General features: G+C 40.5%; 2 protein-coding genes across 4 annotated transcripts; both read right to left on the bottom strand.

The window, feature by feature from the left end:
- Positions 1-184: 184 nt before the first annotated feature.
- Positions 185-2,612, bottom strand: LOC104701379 (very-long-chain 3-oxoacyl-CoA reductase 1). Its single transcript, XM_087458939.1, has 3 exons — positions 1,523-2,612; positions 1,360-1,429; positions 185-665 (listed from the first exon to the last, which is right to left on the bottom strand). Exons 1-3 carry the CDS (start codon positions 2,152-2,154, stop codon positions 411-413), a joined length of 957 nt encoding a protein of 318 aa, XP_087315065.1. The 5' UTR covers positions 2,155-2,612; the 3' UTR covers positions 185-410.
- Positions 2,613-2,828: 216 nt separating this feature from the next.
- LOC104701378 (putative LRR receptor-like serine/threonine-protein kinase At1g67720) lies at positions 2,829-7,688 on the bottom strand. 3 transcript variants are annotated; one of them, XR_015562149.1, is made up of 15 exons: positions 7,311-7,684; positions 6,502-7,039; positions 5,912-6,423; positions 5,651-5,783; positions 5,494-5,565; positions 5,330-5,398; positions 5,170-5,241; positions 5,023-5,091; positions 4,635-4,792; positions 4,302-4,555; positions 4,071-4,197; positions 3,922-3,987; positions 3,651-3,847; positions 3,438-3,570; positions 2,829-3,341 (listed from the first exon to the last, which is right to left on the bottom strand). XR_015562149.1 is itself a non-coding variant. In XM_087458938.1 (15 exons), the coding sequence occupies exons 1-15, from the start codon at positions 7,396-7,398 to the stop codon at positions 3,015-3,017; spliced, it is 2,805 nt and encodes a 934-aa protein (XP_087315064.1). In that variant the 5' UTR covers positions 7,399-7,688; the 3' UTR covers positions 2,829-3,014. The 3 variants fall into 3 exon arrangements, 1 of the variants encoding a protein (XP_087315064.1); XR_015562150.1 differs by having other exon boundaries at positions 3,651-3,837; positions 4,071-4,168; positions 7,311-7,678; XM_087458938.1 differs by having other exon boundaries at positions 3,651-3,837; positions 7,311-7,688.
- Between the last annotated feature and the right edge of the window lie 9,112 nt (positions 7,689-16,800).

The following is a 16,800-nucleotide window of genomic DNA, read 5'->3' as shown; positions in this document are numbered from 1 at the left end:
AGCGTAAAGGTGAAGAACGACGCATCAGTATCTCTCGAACTATAGCTGTTGATAAGAGGAAGAACACATTGGAGAAAGAGTATGAGCGGAATTAGAAAGCTTCGGTTTTTGTTGGATAAGCGTATTGGAGAACAGAACGATGAGCTTGGGGAGCTTGATAAGGGTATAATTCGATCATAGAGACTAAGAGAACGTCAGGTTAGTTTTATTTGATGTGAAAAAACACAAAAAAAAAAAATTAAAACTTGCGGATCAAAAGATGATCTTTTTTTTGTGTGCACGGTAGGGTTTTTAATCTTAAAATAAGGAAACTAAAGCGTACAAGTCTTACAAAGATTCAGAAACAGAAGCTCGCAAGAAACCAACAACTTCAGAGGAAGATATTTTTGCAGTACCTTAAACCTCAAATTTCATTCTTTTTTCATTGAGTCTTTTTGGAGCCCCTTCTTCCGGATCTGGAGGCACCTCTTAATGTTAAACGATTCAAAAACGCTTTCGGGCAATGCAGAGACAACTGCACCCATGAGAGCGTGAGGCCAGTATGGCGTGCATTGTGCTTCATAGCCTACAAAACGCAGTGCTGCCTTTGCGTAACCCTCTGGTGATGCAACTAAGAAGGATGCTCTTCTTATTTTTGTCATCTTTGTCGCAACATACAAGGGAACCTATGAAAAGACTCACCCAATTAGCCATATAAATCAAAGGTATCAAAAGTTATTGAGCAGTGGACCCATTATGTTGTTTTGGTGATGCACAACTCCACACTCAGTTTTAACATACATTGAAAGTGACACAGTGAGCGAATATAATCTTTGACATAGGTATTATACAGTACATCTGAAAAATGGTTTCAATCATCTAAGGTCACAACACTTTTGACATTCTTTCAAATAAACGGCCTATATAAACAATCAGAAACGAGACCTCACATCATAGAAGTATTCATCAAAGAGACATGTAATGCAATAGTTCCACCTTTGCAAAAAAAAACTAGTAAAACTAACAACAATCATCAACCTTCTAAGTCCACTAATGACAGTAAGGCACTAAATAAACAGAAACAGAGTCAGGAAACCATGACAGAATCACATCTTCTAAGGATTCAAGAATTAACGTTTACATATATCTCCTATCTAGATTATCAGACAAAACTTATGCCACTACTTCAAATGAGGCAAACGAATAACTTTGATAAGCCAAGAACTAGTATCCTACAAAGATAAGATTGGTTTTACTCATATCTTAATCCTACTTCTGTTCTTACAAAGATCACACTTAAATAGTAATTAACAATTTCCTAAAAAAATCTCAAGCAAAATCATGTTCCAAGGAAAAACAAAATGATTCAGAAAAGTTCACCTGGCATTGAACATCAATCCCACTCTTCTTGTACTCAACATGGAGACACTTTGTGAATTGATCCACGTACCTGAAAGAACAAACAAACAATATCACTACTTTAAACCACTCAAGGCATCAGCTCAAAACAAACAACACAGCACAACACAAAAAGACTCCTTACGTTTTAGCGCCAGCATAAACAGAGTAGAAAGGGTACGAAGGAATAAGAGCAGCAGCACCAGAACCCATATTGATAATAGCACCTTTCTTCCTGGCTAGCATATTAGGCAACACAGCCTGAGTAACTTTAGTAGTTCCTTCGACATTGATCTTGATCAAGTTATTAAGCAACTCATCATCAACCTCATGAAAGTACTTAGCATAAGGATACGACATCCCAGCGTTGTTAATCAAAATCCCAACATCTAAACCCTCAATGGTCTCCTTGATCCGTTTCACACCTTCATCAATATCTCCAGAGAAATCCATCACCACGGTCAAGATCTGAGTCTTACCATACTTGGATCTGATAGATTCAGAGACATCTTTGAGCTTCTCGGGGTTACGAGCGACGAGTATGATGTTAAAACCTTTCTGGGCTAACTGAAAGGCGAAAGCTTTACCGATTCCGTCGGTAGGTCCGGTGATGAGTACCCATGAACCGTATCGGCGTAGATTCTTGCCTGGTCTGAGGAAGTATATGTAGAAAGATCTGAGGAGGGTGAAGATGAATCTGAAAATGGAGATTGACCCGAGAACGAAGAGGACGAGGAGCCAAGTGGGTTGGGATTTGAAGTAAGTGCAGATCTCCATAAGGACGAAAGGTTGAGAATTTTGGGAAGGAGATGAGGAAAGCTAGGGTTTTTAAGGAGAGAGAGGAAGATGGGAATTGAATTTGGGCGGAAGGGACGAAGGTGGGTAGAAGTAGATGAGCTGAAAACCACCGGAATTAACTACTCCTCTCTGTTTCTTCTCTCTCTCTTACCATTATTTGTTATTCCTAAATTTTTTGGTTTCATGTGATGTGACTCATGTGAGTATGGAAGTTGGCACCTTTGATGTTGATAGAATTACATTTGCATACCATAAATGATAAATCTAAGCTACATGATGATGAGCTTCAGTACAACACAAGGTTTCAAATAGTAAAAATAACTAGAACGCAGTAAGTTAAATGAATTTTTGTGACAAATGGTTGATGAGGAAATGATGCATGTTGTATCATTTGTTTTGAATCTTTTGACAATTGGCTATACCTGACAGGCTGACACAAAACATGCAAAGAAATTTTTTGAAAATTTGTCAATCTTCATCTGCATAGGAGACAGATGGCAAAGCATCTTTACCTTATGATATTACTTAACTCTGTTCTACGTTATACGTACATGTTATGTAGCACTTGTTACGGAAATCATTTTAACATTTTCGGAAACTTATGGAAGTATCAAGTTTTAATTTGATCAATTCTATTACGGCTTTGTGCTATCTAATGAATCATCAATCTTTTTCTTTTTGGTCAACTAACATCATCTACAGTGTAATGTCAGAAGTGTGTAGAAAGTACACTGCATTACATACAGACATTTTAATACGTATATGATGTATTCATTTATGTGACGATGGTAGAAGTCCAAAGTGTATAAACATGAGCGCTCGAGCAGCTTCAAGAGGACTCACCTAGCAGCTGGAGCTAGGCTGTTTCTTGAGATGTCAGGGCTCTCTATCTCAAGGAAGCTAGTCAGCAAGGTCTTGCGAGATGATTGTGCCTTTGAGCTGCTTGAACTCGATGACTTTAACCCATTTTCGTTTCCTCTCTCGATCCTGACAGCGTCTTGTATCGCCACTATCACTTCCTGCATCCTTGGCCTGCTATGTCCACGCTGCTCAACGCATTGGTTTGCTACCTCAGCAACTCTCCAAATTGACTCGATTTTCACATTGCCTGCTATACATGGATCTATGATCCCACATACGTCTCCTTTACGGATCAGTGATCTTGCCTGTTGGTGAACAAGAAAAGCAAAGAGAGGGGGATCAGTACTTTAACTGTGAAGGGTGAATAGTTTTGAATGGACAGAAGAAGTAGAGGTGCTTACCCAGTGGACAATATTCATTTCAGGACCAAAATCTTCCACTGAGACTGGTTTCTTTCCAGAAAGTAATTCAAAGAGAACAACGCCAAAACTGTAGACGTCGCTCTTCTCAGTCAGCTGCTGACTAGCATAATACCTGTCAAAACAATGCAGTATCAGTCAAAGATCATTAAAGGGAAGACTTTATTCTTTGTGAGTTTGTGTTGTTGGCCTTACTCTGGATCAAGGTATCCAACGGTCCCTTTTGCGACACTGGATACGTGAGTCAAGTCTTCCTCTGTCTGTCTCGAGAGACCAAAGTCAGACACTTTAGCTCTCATGTTAATGTCCAGGAGAATATTGCTTGATTTCACATCCCTGTGAATGATACTAGGATTGCAGCCAGTATGCAAGTATTCAAGACCTGTAATAATCTGAAGTTTCGTCTGGCCAATGGATTTATATTATAACCACACTAAAGATCTAATCTTGAAACTGTATTACAAACCTTTAGCAGCATCTTGTGCAATTTGTAGCCGAGTTGGCCAGTCTAATGGCTTGTAGTCGCTTGAACCTGTCAAGAATTGATTCCTGGATCATTCACAGAATAAAAAGCGCAAAATAGGCAGGAGGAACATCTGGGAAGTTGGTAGTAACCGTGTAAGTGATCTCCCAAGGATCCATTGTGCATATATTCGTAAACCAAAAGACGGCGATCTGCTTCTTCACAATATCCAATCAAAGGAACCAAGTTCCTGTGGTGAATTCTCGATAATAGAGCGACCTGCACGGTTGTTTCAATTCAATAGTCTAATTAAGAAACTTTAGGCACCAAAAAGGCAAAATCAGCATTTGCGTTTAAGTTAAAAGCTACAAATCAGTTAATACCTCAGTCACAAATTGTCTATTTAAGTGGCTAGAAGGATCTGCAGTTATCTTAACTGCAACTTCTTTCCCATCTTTCATCCTACCATAGTAGACAGACCCAAAACTTCCTCTTCCAACTCTCTTGGAAAAATTATCGGTGGCCTCTTCGAGTACAGGAAGCGATATGAAATATGCTACACCTTCATCTAATAAGTGTCCGCCCCGCACAGCTGAATAAGCTGCTAAACCTTTTTTCTTAGCCCCTGTGGGATCTCCTGAAGAAACATACCTTTATCAGCTATTTTGAGGAAAACCTGATAACAGCTAGGTTATCACAAGCCAATGTCAACATACCTTTATCAGCTTGTTTGGTCTTACGAAGGGCAAATAGTAAAACAAGACTTCCTCCAACTAGCAGCAATAGACATGTGACAGCGGCTATTGATAGTCCCAGTATCAGCCTAAAATGCTTTCGCTGTGCCTCGTTCTGAAGCTCAGGGTTATTACTATATCTGGGGAAAACATGGTATAGCTGTGTATTAGGCTATTAGCACAACAAGAGGAAACTCCATAAAAAAGTGAAAATTCTAAACGAGTGTATGCTTCCTACATGTCAACACTAAAATGTTTCAACAGTCATATTGAACTCAATCTGTTTATAAAAGGGTAAATTTCTCTTCCGAGCAAATGCTAGAAAGCTTTTCACTTTTGTGTTCGACAAATCAACTTGTGGCATACTCACTTGAGCAAAACTTTCCCCTTTAACAATGCTGAAGGAATTGGTCCTCTGAAAGAATTATTTTCTATAAACCTGCCAGAAAGTAACATTCGTTAAAACTGTCATGTCTAGTAGATAATTGCAACCGAGGTATCAGTTATGATTACATACAGTTCTTGTAGGTTAGGTAGATGGGCAAGGTATGGTGGGAGTAAACCACTAAGTTGGTTGTTTTCTAGATGCCTGCAGAGAAGATGAGGCAAAGTGAAGCTTTCTGATATTCGAGTGTCTTCAACTATAAAAAAAATATTAGTCAAGATAGCAAGCTTACATGATTTTCAGGTTGACAAGTTTGCTCATGTCTGGAAGATTTCCAGTCAAACCATTACCGTCAAGCCACCTATAAAAGAGCATGTTTACTCACTAAAGAATGATAGAGAGATAAAGAGAGACTAATAAAAGACAATATTTCTAATGCAGCATCGAACCACTCACAACTCTGTCAATGCCTCCATACTATTGATCCCAGGCAGAATCTCACCCATCAGATTTTTTCTTGATAGAGCACTGTTATATGGTGCACACAACGGTCATCTCAAGAATATTCACAAACTTTGTTCTACTTGTATAAAACTATTTTTACAGATCTTACATTTTCGTGACTCTAGGTGCTGAGGTTGAGCTACAGTTTACCCACGACCAAAGAACTGGGATACAAGGGTCTCCTCCTTCATTGGCCCAATCGCTATCAGGGGACATCAAACGAATTGCATCAAGAACAGACACTGCATAATTAGGCACCTTCTGTAAGCTCTTCTTCAACAAATTTTTACTTGCATATTTTCAGCAGCATCATATATGCGAAAAAAGATTCAAAAAAGAGATTTACAAGGCAGTAGCCTCTAGTACTCACCATCATTCCTATCAGTTTTCAAGGATATTGGTAGATACTTGCTAATTTCAATTGCACTTAGGAGTGGCCCTCGCGTAGAATCCTTTGTCTTCCCAAACGAGAACGTCAAAACAAAATCCAAAGTCACATTCATGTAGCTAGGTTCATAGAGAGTAAAGCTTCCATTGGCATTCTCAGCAATATTCACCACTGCATTACTATAGTCAGGAAAGTATGGTTGCACCAACTTAAATTTCCGGGTTTCATTAGCACCAAGGTCTTCAATTTCAGCAAAGTAAGCATATGCACGAGCATTGGCAGGGAAGTCTTCCAGGTTTAATCTATAGCTGATCAGTCCTTGTGTGCCAACTACTGCTGTTTGCATGACTTTCATAGGCGGATACTCTCTAGTCAATGTGTTTATACTCTTAGATGTATTGATTCTTGTCGTTCCAGGAGCCACACCAACAAGATAATTTGGCCGTTTATTAATATCTGACTCCCATATTCTGTCATATGGATCATCCGGGTACCTAAAAGAGAATGTCTTTCAGCATTTTCAATTGCTTGTGAATGATGTAATTGAAAGAAGAGTTTTAATAGAGTTTTACCTCAAGGCATCCATGCTTGGAGCACCAAAGTTCACTCTGGCAGCAACCTTTAAGAAGAAACTATCCTCGTAATCAGTGGCATACATGGAAAGATTCAAAGGGCGTAGCTCAAGAGTGGACATGAAAGGAGAGCCAGTGATAGCACAGCATACACATACATCCACATAACTTGAAGTTGCTCTTACGACCAATTCTTCAACATAAACCCTAGAGACCTCCTGAATAGTTACTGTAGCCCATTTGGTTGCATCTAAGTAGAGTTGAAACTTTGGGTAGGCTTCTTCACTACCTAAGCTACCGTAGAGAAATGTTGCTCTCACAATGTATCGCCTTCTCTCTTTGGTGCCGAGTCTGTAACAGTACTTTTTGTTATCTGTTGGAAAGTATCTTCTCCTACGGTATTGCATCGAGTTCCAATTGGTACTGCCTAAAGTTACTGGCTTTCCCTGTTTGATAATCTCTGAATCTGAAACCCATCCTAGTCCAGTTTTGGGGTCAGTGTAGTTACTTGAGCCACCGCAATCTATACTCACAAACTCTGCAAATATAACCATCCATCAAAACTACAATTACAGCAAAGAGCTTCACAAGAGTCTCCTACATAATTCTTTGCTTAGGACATTTTTAATCAGTAAACAGTAAAAAATTGGAGAATTTGAGGCAAACCTTGTTTTTCAAATCCAAAGATAAAAGCTTTTATGATTGCAAATCAAAAACATCTTCAAGAACACATCAAAAACACGACTTTGAACACACAAAAAAAACACTCCTTGGAGCATTTAAACAAACAGATTAAGAACAGATTGTACCTGTAACTTGGGACAGAACACAAGGTACTATGAACAAGCATGTTACAGCCAAGTGAGCAGAGCATAGACCCATTTGAAGATCACACATACATCGATGGCTCTTAAGTCTTTATAAATCCAAACAAAAATGGCTTTGAGGGTCACGAGATAAAGAAGGAAAAGCGTGTGATAAGAGTGAACAAAGACTTCCACTTTGTTTATTTTGCTTTTCGTATAAAAAGTCGAGTTCATCTACAATGGTCACAGAGAATTTGTCTGCTTTATTTTGACAATATTCGAATTAGCTTTTTCTTTTTCTTCATTCTGGAAAAAAAAACTTAAAGCTATCAGATTTTTGATTTTTCACCTTTTCTGCTTTGGCTACACTTGCTTTTGTACAAAGTTGGTGTCACACACAATTTAAGGAAACTTTAATTCAAGCTCTGCTGCTTGTACTGTACAACACTACACATCCATGTGTCATGTGTGTGCGCGTTTGTTTTTTTCCCACTTCAAAATCCATTGGGCCGCGTTTCTAAAAGTGATCTCTTACAACGGAAGTGTAATACGGCCCAATTAAAATAGTTAATAGGCCTATATTCAATGTAGATAAATTTATTTTTTTATAAAATTAATTAATAATATTAATATTTAATGTAGAGTAAAAAAATATTTTTCGCCTACCATAAGTCATACATGTTATTAATAACTAGGTTTTGAAGCGTTGGTTTATTTGATATATTTTAATAAAAATTGTATATGATTGATTACGATAATAAAATATTATCTCATAAAAAAATTAAAATTAGTACTAAAGAAAAAAATTAAATTTCAGATACACAATTTTTTAAAATATAAAAATCAGTTATGTTATAAAATCAAATCTGATAAAAAAAATCATAATGATGACCTCACATATCCTAAACAATTTGTTTGACCACCAGAAAAACGGAACAATTTTATCATCATGAATTTAACTCATTTTCATATTTAATTGATCGCTATAACCTATATTTTCGTGTTTTTTATTCCATGTTTTCTTATTCTTCATATTATTTCTTGTTATTTTCATTGTCAAATTTTGTGGTCATTGTCATCGTTACTTTTATCGTCTGGTTCTTCGTTATACTCTTTTTATTTTCTTCATCGTCAACTTCTTCACATTCTTCCATTGAAAAACATTTTTTTAGACTACCACACAACTTGTTAACCCATCAAACTCCAAGAACAAAATGATTTCTTTCCTCATAAAAATAAAAAAATAAGATAAAAATAAAAAAATTAATGAAAAAATATCAACTCATCTATAAAATCATATACAAAAATATATTTTGCAGCTCATAAGAAATAAAAAGCACAAACGTAGATAAATAAAATAATTTATGTATTACATCAATATTTATAATATTTTAAAATTTTAAAAGGTTTCGAAATATAAAATTTGAACCTTTTTAAAAGTTTCAATATTTATAATATTTTAAACTTTTAAAATTTAAAACTTATAATATTTAAAAAAATTTTAAAAGCTAAAAATTTTTTAAAAGTTTTAATATTTATAATATTTAAACTTTTAAAAATTTTAAATATTCTAATATATTTTTTGAAACTGTTTAAAGTTTTAATTTGATCAAATAAAAAACCAGATCAAACCGAATAAAACTATTAAACTGGGACGTCTGATAAATAAAGTTTTCCTGCTCATTCGTTGTTGAAAGCATATTAATCTTATTTATACTGGTTCTGAACCATTGTCTAAAAAATGTCTAGCCGATGTGGGATATTGTGCTTAGTTCTTTGATTTCCATAAATTTAAAATTTTCCTTTTTCTAAAAAAATCTGTAAATTTAAAAAATGTGAATGACATGTCAAATCATGATAGGTTGTTTAAAATAATTTTTAATATAGAAAATTCTGGAAATTGTATAAAATGTTAATAAGTGATATATCAAATTTCTATTGGTTGTTTAAAATCTTATGTGGACGGCTTTAGGAGCTTATAGCTCCTACTTTTTATTAGTATAGATTCTTCACACACACATCGACGGCATTAAAAGATAGATATGAGAAAGAATGTTTTATAAAATTGTTTTACGCCCCTCTTTAATACATAAAATTTCAGAATTTTTGCTTAATTTATGTGAAAAAAATTATAATGAAAGTTAGCATATGCTATTAACAAAATACACAATTGCAACATTTAGCATCTTCCTTAACGTTAACAAAGAGAGTAAAAGTGAAGGTTTGATCCAAAATATGTATATTGTTGTTAATTGAAAAGTTACAGAAAAGGTAAGGATCGAATGAGGTTTATATGTGTAAGAACTAAAAATATTGGTGTCACTTGTCATTATATAAATAATAAAATAAATATGCGCGCACAATTACTATTCTAAATATTAGTAAGATGTTGAACACAAAGTGATAGAATATATAGTACCACAAATTAAACATTACGTTTGGGAAAAGCTCCTACAAGTAATTTGATTAAAATTGTTCTTGGTACCAAGTTCATCTACATTATGCATTTGCTTTTACGTACTAAATGTACCACAAATATAATCATTTGTTTTTCGATATATTGTCATCGCACATTCAAACAAGAAAGAAGTTAATTACTGGTTTTAACAAAAAATGACAACAATCGAATAAAATTTATATATACATGTTGGTGGGGGAATTAGCACCCCTAACATACCGATCTTAACCTGATTAAGGATACCGGTTATCTAAACCAGGAGTTCGACCATTGGAAAGATTCAACTCTTTAAGGAAGGCCCAATAGCATCAAGAAGCCCAGTTCAGAGGCGAGGAACCGACTTCCCAGGTCGCCTAGCGGCCGACCTAACAAGAAATAAGGAACTTTCCAAATCATGGTCGAACTGATTAGGAAAGTTGATATATTCTGTAAATCTAAGAAAACCTATAAATAAAGGAGAATCCCTCCATTGTAATCAGGGAGCAATAAATACTAAAAACCTTAATTCTTAATTGTTCTTGAGAAAAACCCTAACTTGTTTTCCAAGAGATTTCAATCACATTTTGTTTGTTAGCTTTAATCCGATTTCTTAGAGAGAAAGTGTTATTGAATTTGTTTCCCCCATTAAACAAATTCATTGTTTGAAACTCAGTTTCAACAATTGGCGCCGCCTGTGGAGAATTAAGTTCTCTCTTATTTTCTTTTACTCTCTCTTTTTGGCGCCGTCTGTGGGGACGCTAAGTTCTCAAATCACTTCTCTCTCAGATCCTTTCGAAACATACCAAGCAAAGAAGATCATGTCCCCAACATCCGACAACGGTTTCACCAACGCGACCGCTCAACAACACGACAATTTGGTCACCAGAACTACCTCGGCACGTCGGAAAACCCAGCAGACGACTAGACGGCTCTTCCCATCGGGGTGGAGAACGTCGAAGCACCCCATCACGGAACCCAGGAGCCTGACGGAGAACCACCCATCAATGGATCTGTCGCTAGACAGACCTCGTCTGTGCAAATCGCGCAACCTCCTCAGCTTGTCTCTGTGGACGATCTCCGCCTTGTGTTCGGAACGATCTCTAAGGATCACTTCCAGGCGGTAACTGACACAAATCGACGGATCGATGCGATAGAACGTTGTGTGCCCCCTCCAATCCAGCAGAACACCGTGCCACCGGAGACAGCCCGAAGGAATGGTCCCCTAAACCGATAGCTGTTTAGCGATCCATCACCTTCAGCCCTCAGATCACAAAACCAGTACGTACCCTCAGTGCTAACCTCGGGGGTGCAACCCCACATCGGGCAGTCCTCTCAGAGAGATCCGATCCCAGCTCTTTATCCCGAATTGGAAGAGATTCATCTCAAGATCCGGGATATGGGATCCCTCCTTCACCGGGCCGTAAGCACAGCTCCGAAGATCAATAGGATGTTCGAGACCACGCAACGGACCCCGTTTACCAAACGAATCTTGGAAACTTAAGTCCCAGCTGTAAAACTAAGGCTTCCGACCTACAAAGGGACGACGGATCCAGTACGATACATGACCTCGTTCATGGCCACCATATCCAAAGCCAGATTCGCCGAGGAACAGAAGGGCGCTGGTCAGTGTCAACTATTCGTCGAGAGTCTGTTAGGAAGCGTGTTAACCTAGTTCTCTCGACTTCCTCCGGACTCGATCGAAAGCTTTGCCCAGCTTTCAACGGCCTTCCTGCGGAACTACCGGGTCTTCATTAAACACGGCTCTTCTAGTGCCAAATTGTGGGAGATAGTTCAGGATTCCGGAGAACCCCTGCGACGATATCTTACCAGGTTCAAAGAAAAATATGCCAGCATCTCGGTCACTGAAGACGTTGCGATTGCCGCCTTCAAAAAGGGGCTCATTCCCGGGTCGCCTCTGCAAGTGGATCTTAATATCCGCAAAACCAAGGACCTGGAAGATGCGCTTCATCGGGGGTCTCGTTTCGCATACGTCGAAGAGGACGAAGAGAAGCGAGCTTCAAAGACCCTTCCTACGCGTCCAGGAAAGGAAAAGAATTGAGACGGCTACCAGGAACCCCGTAAGCTTCACGACCCAAGAGACCCTAAGCGTGAAGTAGTAAGGGCAATTTCGGAAGATGGAGGGCAGGTTAATACACCTCCGGACGCACAAGAGGAGCTCTTTTACGATTTTCACATGTTCGGAGGCATTCAACGGTCGAATGTAAACATCTGTCCAACTACCTTTACGAAAAATATTTATCTGGCAAAATAAAAGCTACCTACCAGCCAAAAGCCTTCCTCGGCGGTCATGGAGGTAAAGGTCGCGGCGGAAGATCAGGGCGACCCAACCCTGGGCAAGGTCAGAAGGGAAACAACCATCCGAATTATGCGTCGAGCGAGCAGCAGCAACCACCTCCCGTCGCACAACAGCATAATATAGTGCCAGCAGAAGAACTCCCGGGACCACCCAAACGTCAAAAAATACAGCAAGCTGAGCAAACTCTAACTCGGGCCCTAAAGAAAAGAGCGTGTCAGATCTGTAGCTTCGGGAGATCTCCGAGGAGGAGCCGCTTAGTGTTGATCCCATCACATTTACAACCAAGGACACTAAAGGAATCAACCATCCCCATAATGATCCCCTGGTTTTGGAAGTCATAATGGGTGAATTCAACGTGGAACGAGTTTTGGTGGATACCGGCAGAACGGTCAACGTTCTACTCTAGCAGACGTTGGAAAAAATGAGCGTAACACCGGAGCAAATCAAACCAGAGTCCAGGGCATTGACAGGATATGATGGTGTGGCTAAAATGTCGGTGGGCGATGTGAAGTTGCAAGTCCGCAAAACCAAGTTCGTGGTGATAGACGATACACGATGCAAGCAGTTCCCTCCACATACCATCTCTGCGTTAAATTTCCAACCGCCACTGGGATTTACACGCTCTATGGCGATCAAAGAGTGGCCAGGACTTGCTCTGTTCTCGAGAAGAAGCAACGGCGGAAAGGGGACACATAGCAATTACAGAGCAAGGATCACTTGGTCGATCCTTATAAGCCGGAGCGAGATCGGATAAAGGCCGCGGGATGCCAAATTATCCAGGTAAATATAGACGATACGGATCCTTCCCGGACAGTTGGGATTGGGGCTGAACTGGACGATCGGATAAAAACCGAGTTGATCACCTTTCTGAAGTCCAGATTCTCGACATTCGATTTGTCCACTAAGGACATGATCGGTATCGACCCATCGGTTACTTCCATAAACTGAACGTTGACCCTACTTTCAAACCAGTCCGGCAAAAACGACGACGTTTCGGCGCTGATCGGGCGAAGACGGTACAGGACGAAGTCGAGCGGCTTCTTAAGGCTGATCAGATAATGGAAGTACAATACCCCGACTGGTTGGCGAATCTGGTGGTGGTCAAGAAAAAGAACGGCCAATGGAGAGTCTACGTCGATTTTACCGACCTCAACAAGCCATGTCCAAAAGATTGTTTTCCTTTACCCCATATCAATCGACTTGTAGAAGCCACCACGGGGAACCAGCTACTCTCGTTTATGGATGCATTCTCTGGCTACAATCAAATCGAAATGAACCCAGCCGATCGCGAAAAGACCGCGTTCATCACAGATAGAGGAACTTACTGCTACAAGGTAATGCTGTGTGGACTGAGAATGCGGGGGCAACTTATCAACGCTTGGTTAATGAGATGTTCGCCGACCTGATAGGCAAAACGATGGAAGTCTATATCGACGATATGTTAATCAAATCCCTCATAGCGGAACAGCATATTCAGCATCTCGTCGAATGTTTTGACATCTTGGATCAATTCCAAATGAAGCTAAACCCAACCAAGTGCACATTTGGAGTTACTTCGGGAGAATTCCTGGGATATATTATAACCAAACGTGGAATCAAAGCGAATCTGAAGCAAATCGATGCGGTACTGGGACTTCCATCTCCGGCTAACAAGCGAGATGTACAACGCCTAACAGGCCGGATAGCGGCGCTAAATCGGTTCATCGCCTGATCAACGGATAAATGTCTTCCATTTTATCAACTCTGTCGGGGTAATAAAGATTTTCATTGGGATGATGCCTGCGAAGTCGCCTTCGGACAACTCAAAGAATATTTGACCAGTCAACCAGTACTCGTTAAGCCTGAAGAGGGGGAGATACTGTATATCTATATCTCTGTCTCCAGCTCGGCAATTTGCGGGGTGCTGGTCCAAGATGACCGCGAAGATCAGTGGCCAATTTTTTATGTAAGCAAGGCCCTCACTGACGCAGAAACACGTTATCCGACCTTGGAAAAGCTGGCTCTTCCTTGATCGTCGCGGCTCGGAAGCTCCGGCCCTATTTCCAGTCGCACTCTTTTGTGACTCACAGCTCGTAGTCAGTCAATTCACCAGAGAGTACGATGCCAAAAGTGAGCGCATGGGAGCATCTCGCCAATTACTCCGAACTCTTTCGGAGCAATTCACCTCGTTTAAATTAATCAAGGTTCTGAGGAGCGACAACTCATCGGCAGATGTTCTCGCCACCCTGGCAATCTTCCCCGATCCGGGCTTACGACGAACCATCCCGATCGAGTGTATCAAAACGCCCAGCATCGATCTCGCCGATCTTGTTCACGCGGTCTACGATGACATGGAACCAATGGAAATCAACGAACCAGCTCGAGGCCCGGGTGCGTGACTCAACCTCTAGAAGATTGGCAGCTCGAAATCAAAATGTATATCACGGAAGGCAAGCTCGGCGATTGAAAGCTAGATGCGCGCATTAAGCCATGATAAGGGATAGTCTCTTCCACGATTGAAAGCTAGATGTGCGCATTATGATGCTCGATCACATCGATTTCGCTGAAGAATTACACGATCAGGCTTTAGTCCCAATCTAAAACTATCCGAATATTGCAGCTAAGTACAATAACAAAGCTGTCCGTCAGCGACGTTTCAGAGAGGGCGACCTAGTGCTGCGCGAAGTTTACGAGAATACTAAGGAGACAAATGCCGATAAACTCGGCGCTCGGTGGGAGGGGCCATACCTCATCTCCAAGGCAATTCGCCCCGGAGTCTACGAGCTCTTGACCATGGATGGTACGCAAGTCAAAAATTCATAGAACGCGGCTCATCTCAAACGCTATTATTACTAGGTCAATTGACCGATCGCGGTTTCGAAAACGCTTGTACTATGAACTACGATTGGCTTGATTCCAATTTTTGGGTACGTAGGCAGCTCCCGATCTCTTTGACAGGATCTCGGGGGCGCAGCCAGAAAAATAATAAATTTTCTTTTCACTAAAGAGAAATGTTTATTTTGATTTAAATGCAAAGTCAGTTTGGCATCTCGCCAGATAGAAGAATAATCTTTTATTTCGACGTATCGCCAACCCAAAGAAAAACAACAATAAAAAGCAGCTAAAATTTAAAGATTCCATCATTTTTGGAGAACGCCTATCCCAATAAGAGGAGATGACAAGCCTTCTGATTCTAGGAAGCCGGTGCAAAATGAGACCCTCCTGTGATTTCAACCTCCTTAGTGATTCGCAGGCGCAGAGCTCGAGAGGTCGGATTCCAGTGGCTCTTCACGACCAGACCCTCGAGATAGGATCACAAGCTCTGACGCTCCCGCCTCAGATTTTCTAGCCGGCCTACCGGCACCTCCGCACCTCTAGCTGCCAATTTCTCGAGGAACGCGCATGGACCTTCTACGGTTTGGCTCTCCCGGAAATGGTGGTCCGTGGTTTCCAGATGGAGGATGTACCGACGCAACCTTTCTATGCGAGTCCTTTAGATCGGGATTTTCGCAATGTGCAGGTTTTCCGATTCGTACAGCGGTTCACAGTCGCCCTCTAGCAGGTCGGGTATCAAGGCTCTGGAGACCTGACTTTCACATCGGGGGCACTCAGCAAGCAGTCAAGTCATACGCCAGTTCGCCAAGTAGAAGCCGTCGGCGATGAGCTCGTCAAGCACCGAGATGGTTCCTTCTAGACGGCAGAGCTGGAAGATAAGATCATATTTCAGATGAAAGGCCCTGATGTACGAGCTCATCCTTTGACAGCGAGCTCGGTAGATGCGGATCTCTTTCTGCATTGGATCTTCCTCGATTTCTGCAACGAGCTCACGAGATGGAGACGGAACCGACTCTTCCAGAGGAAGGGCAATGTTCGACGCTTCTGGATCGAATCCACTGACGCCGGAAGCAGTCAACTCTCGAGCTCGCCTCAACCATGCAGACCGAGTCGTAGTAGGCATGTTTCGCAATTTTTCTTTCTGAAGTTTGGATGTGAGGTAATCAGCATACCTCCTTTCCTCCTATTTATAGTAAGAAGGGGGGGGGGGGAGATAAATGTTGTGTCCCCCAAATCTCGCACCAATCAGATCGTAGGGGGATATGCGCTGCATCCCAAGATTCCCTCGCCAATCAGATTGCATTGTGAAACCGCGTCCGCATTTAATGATGCGGTTATGCCTCGTGAACGAGAATATATATATATATATATATATATATATATATATGCTATAATTACCGAGTTCGAAATCAAACGGATCGACATCCTAGCCATATGATCGATTTGCATAACTCTCCAACACGAGATAAATCAAACCCAAAGAATTGTTTTTGAATTGTTTCGATAACTCTCTTATTAGAGATAAACCGAGCCCAGAGAATTCAGTTGAATTGTTTCGTAAAATTCCAGTTTGGATGGGTATAAGCCGAACCCAGAGTGCTAAAATTTGCCTTCCGACTTCCGAACTAGAATAGAGAAGATAAGCTGAAGTCCTGCACTTCGCCCTTCGCCAAAGCGCATCGACGTTCGGGTGAAATAACCCTCATTAAAATTACTCGGTATAAGCCGGGAGACGTCCCGCCTCATGTAAATTTCCGAATAGAGTGAAAAATTTATTGCAAACATTATTTGTCCAAATGCAACTTTATTAATATAGGTAAAACCGAATGGCTTAAATCGCCAGTTACAAGTATATTAGCTAGTCCGAGCTCAAAACAAGTCCTGCTGCGATCTTTTGAGTATCTGTCTTAAGACGCTTCGGCATG

This window comes from Camelina sativa, chromosome 7 (assembly GCF_030686135.1).
Source record: "Camelina sativa cultivar CO46 ecotype springtype chromosome 7, ASM3068613v1".
In the NCBI taxonomy this organism is placed as follows: domain Eukaryota; kingdom Viridiplantae; phylum Streptophyta; class Magnoliopsida; order Brassicales; family Brassicaceae; genus Camelina; species Camelina sativa.
This window is presented reverse-complemented; position numbering and strand designations above follow the sequence as displayed.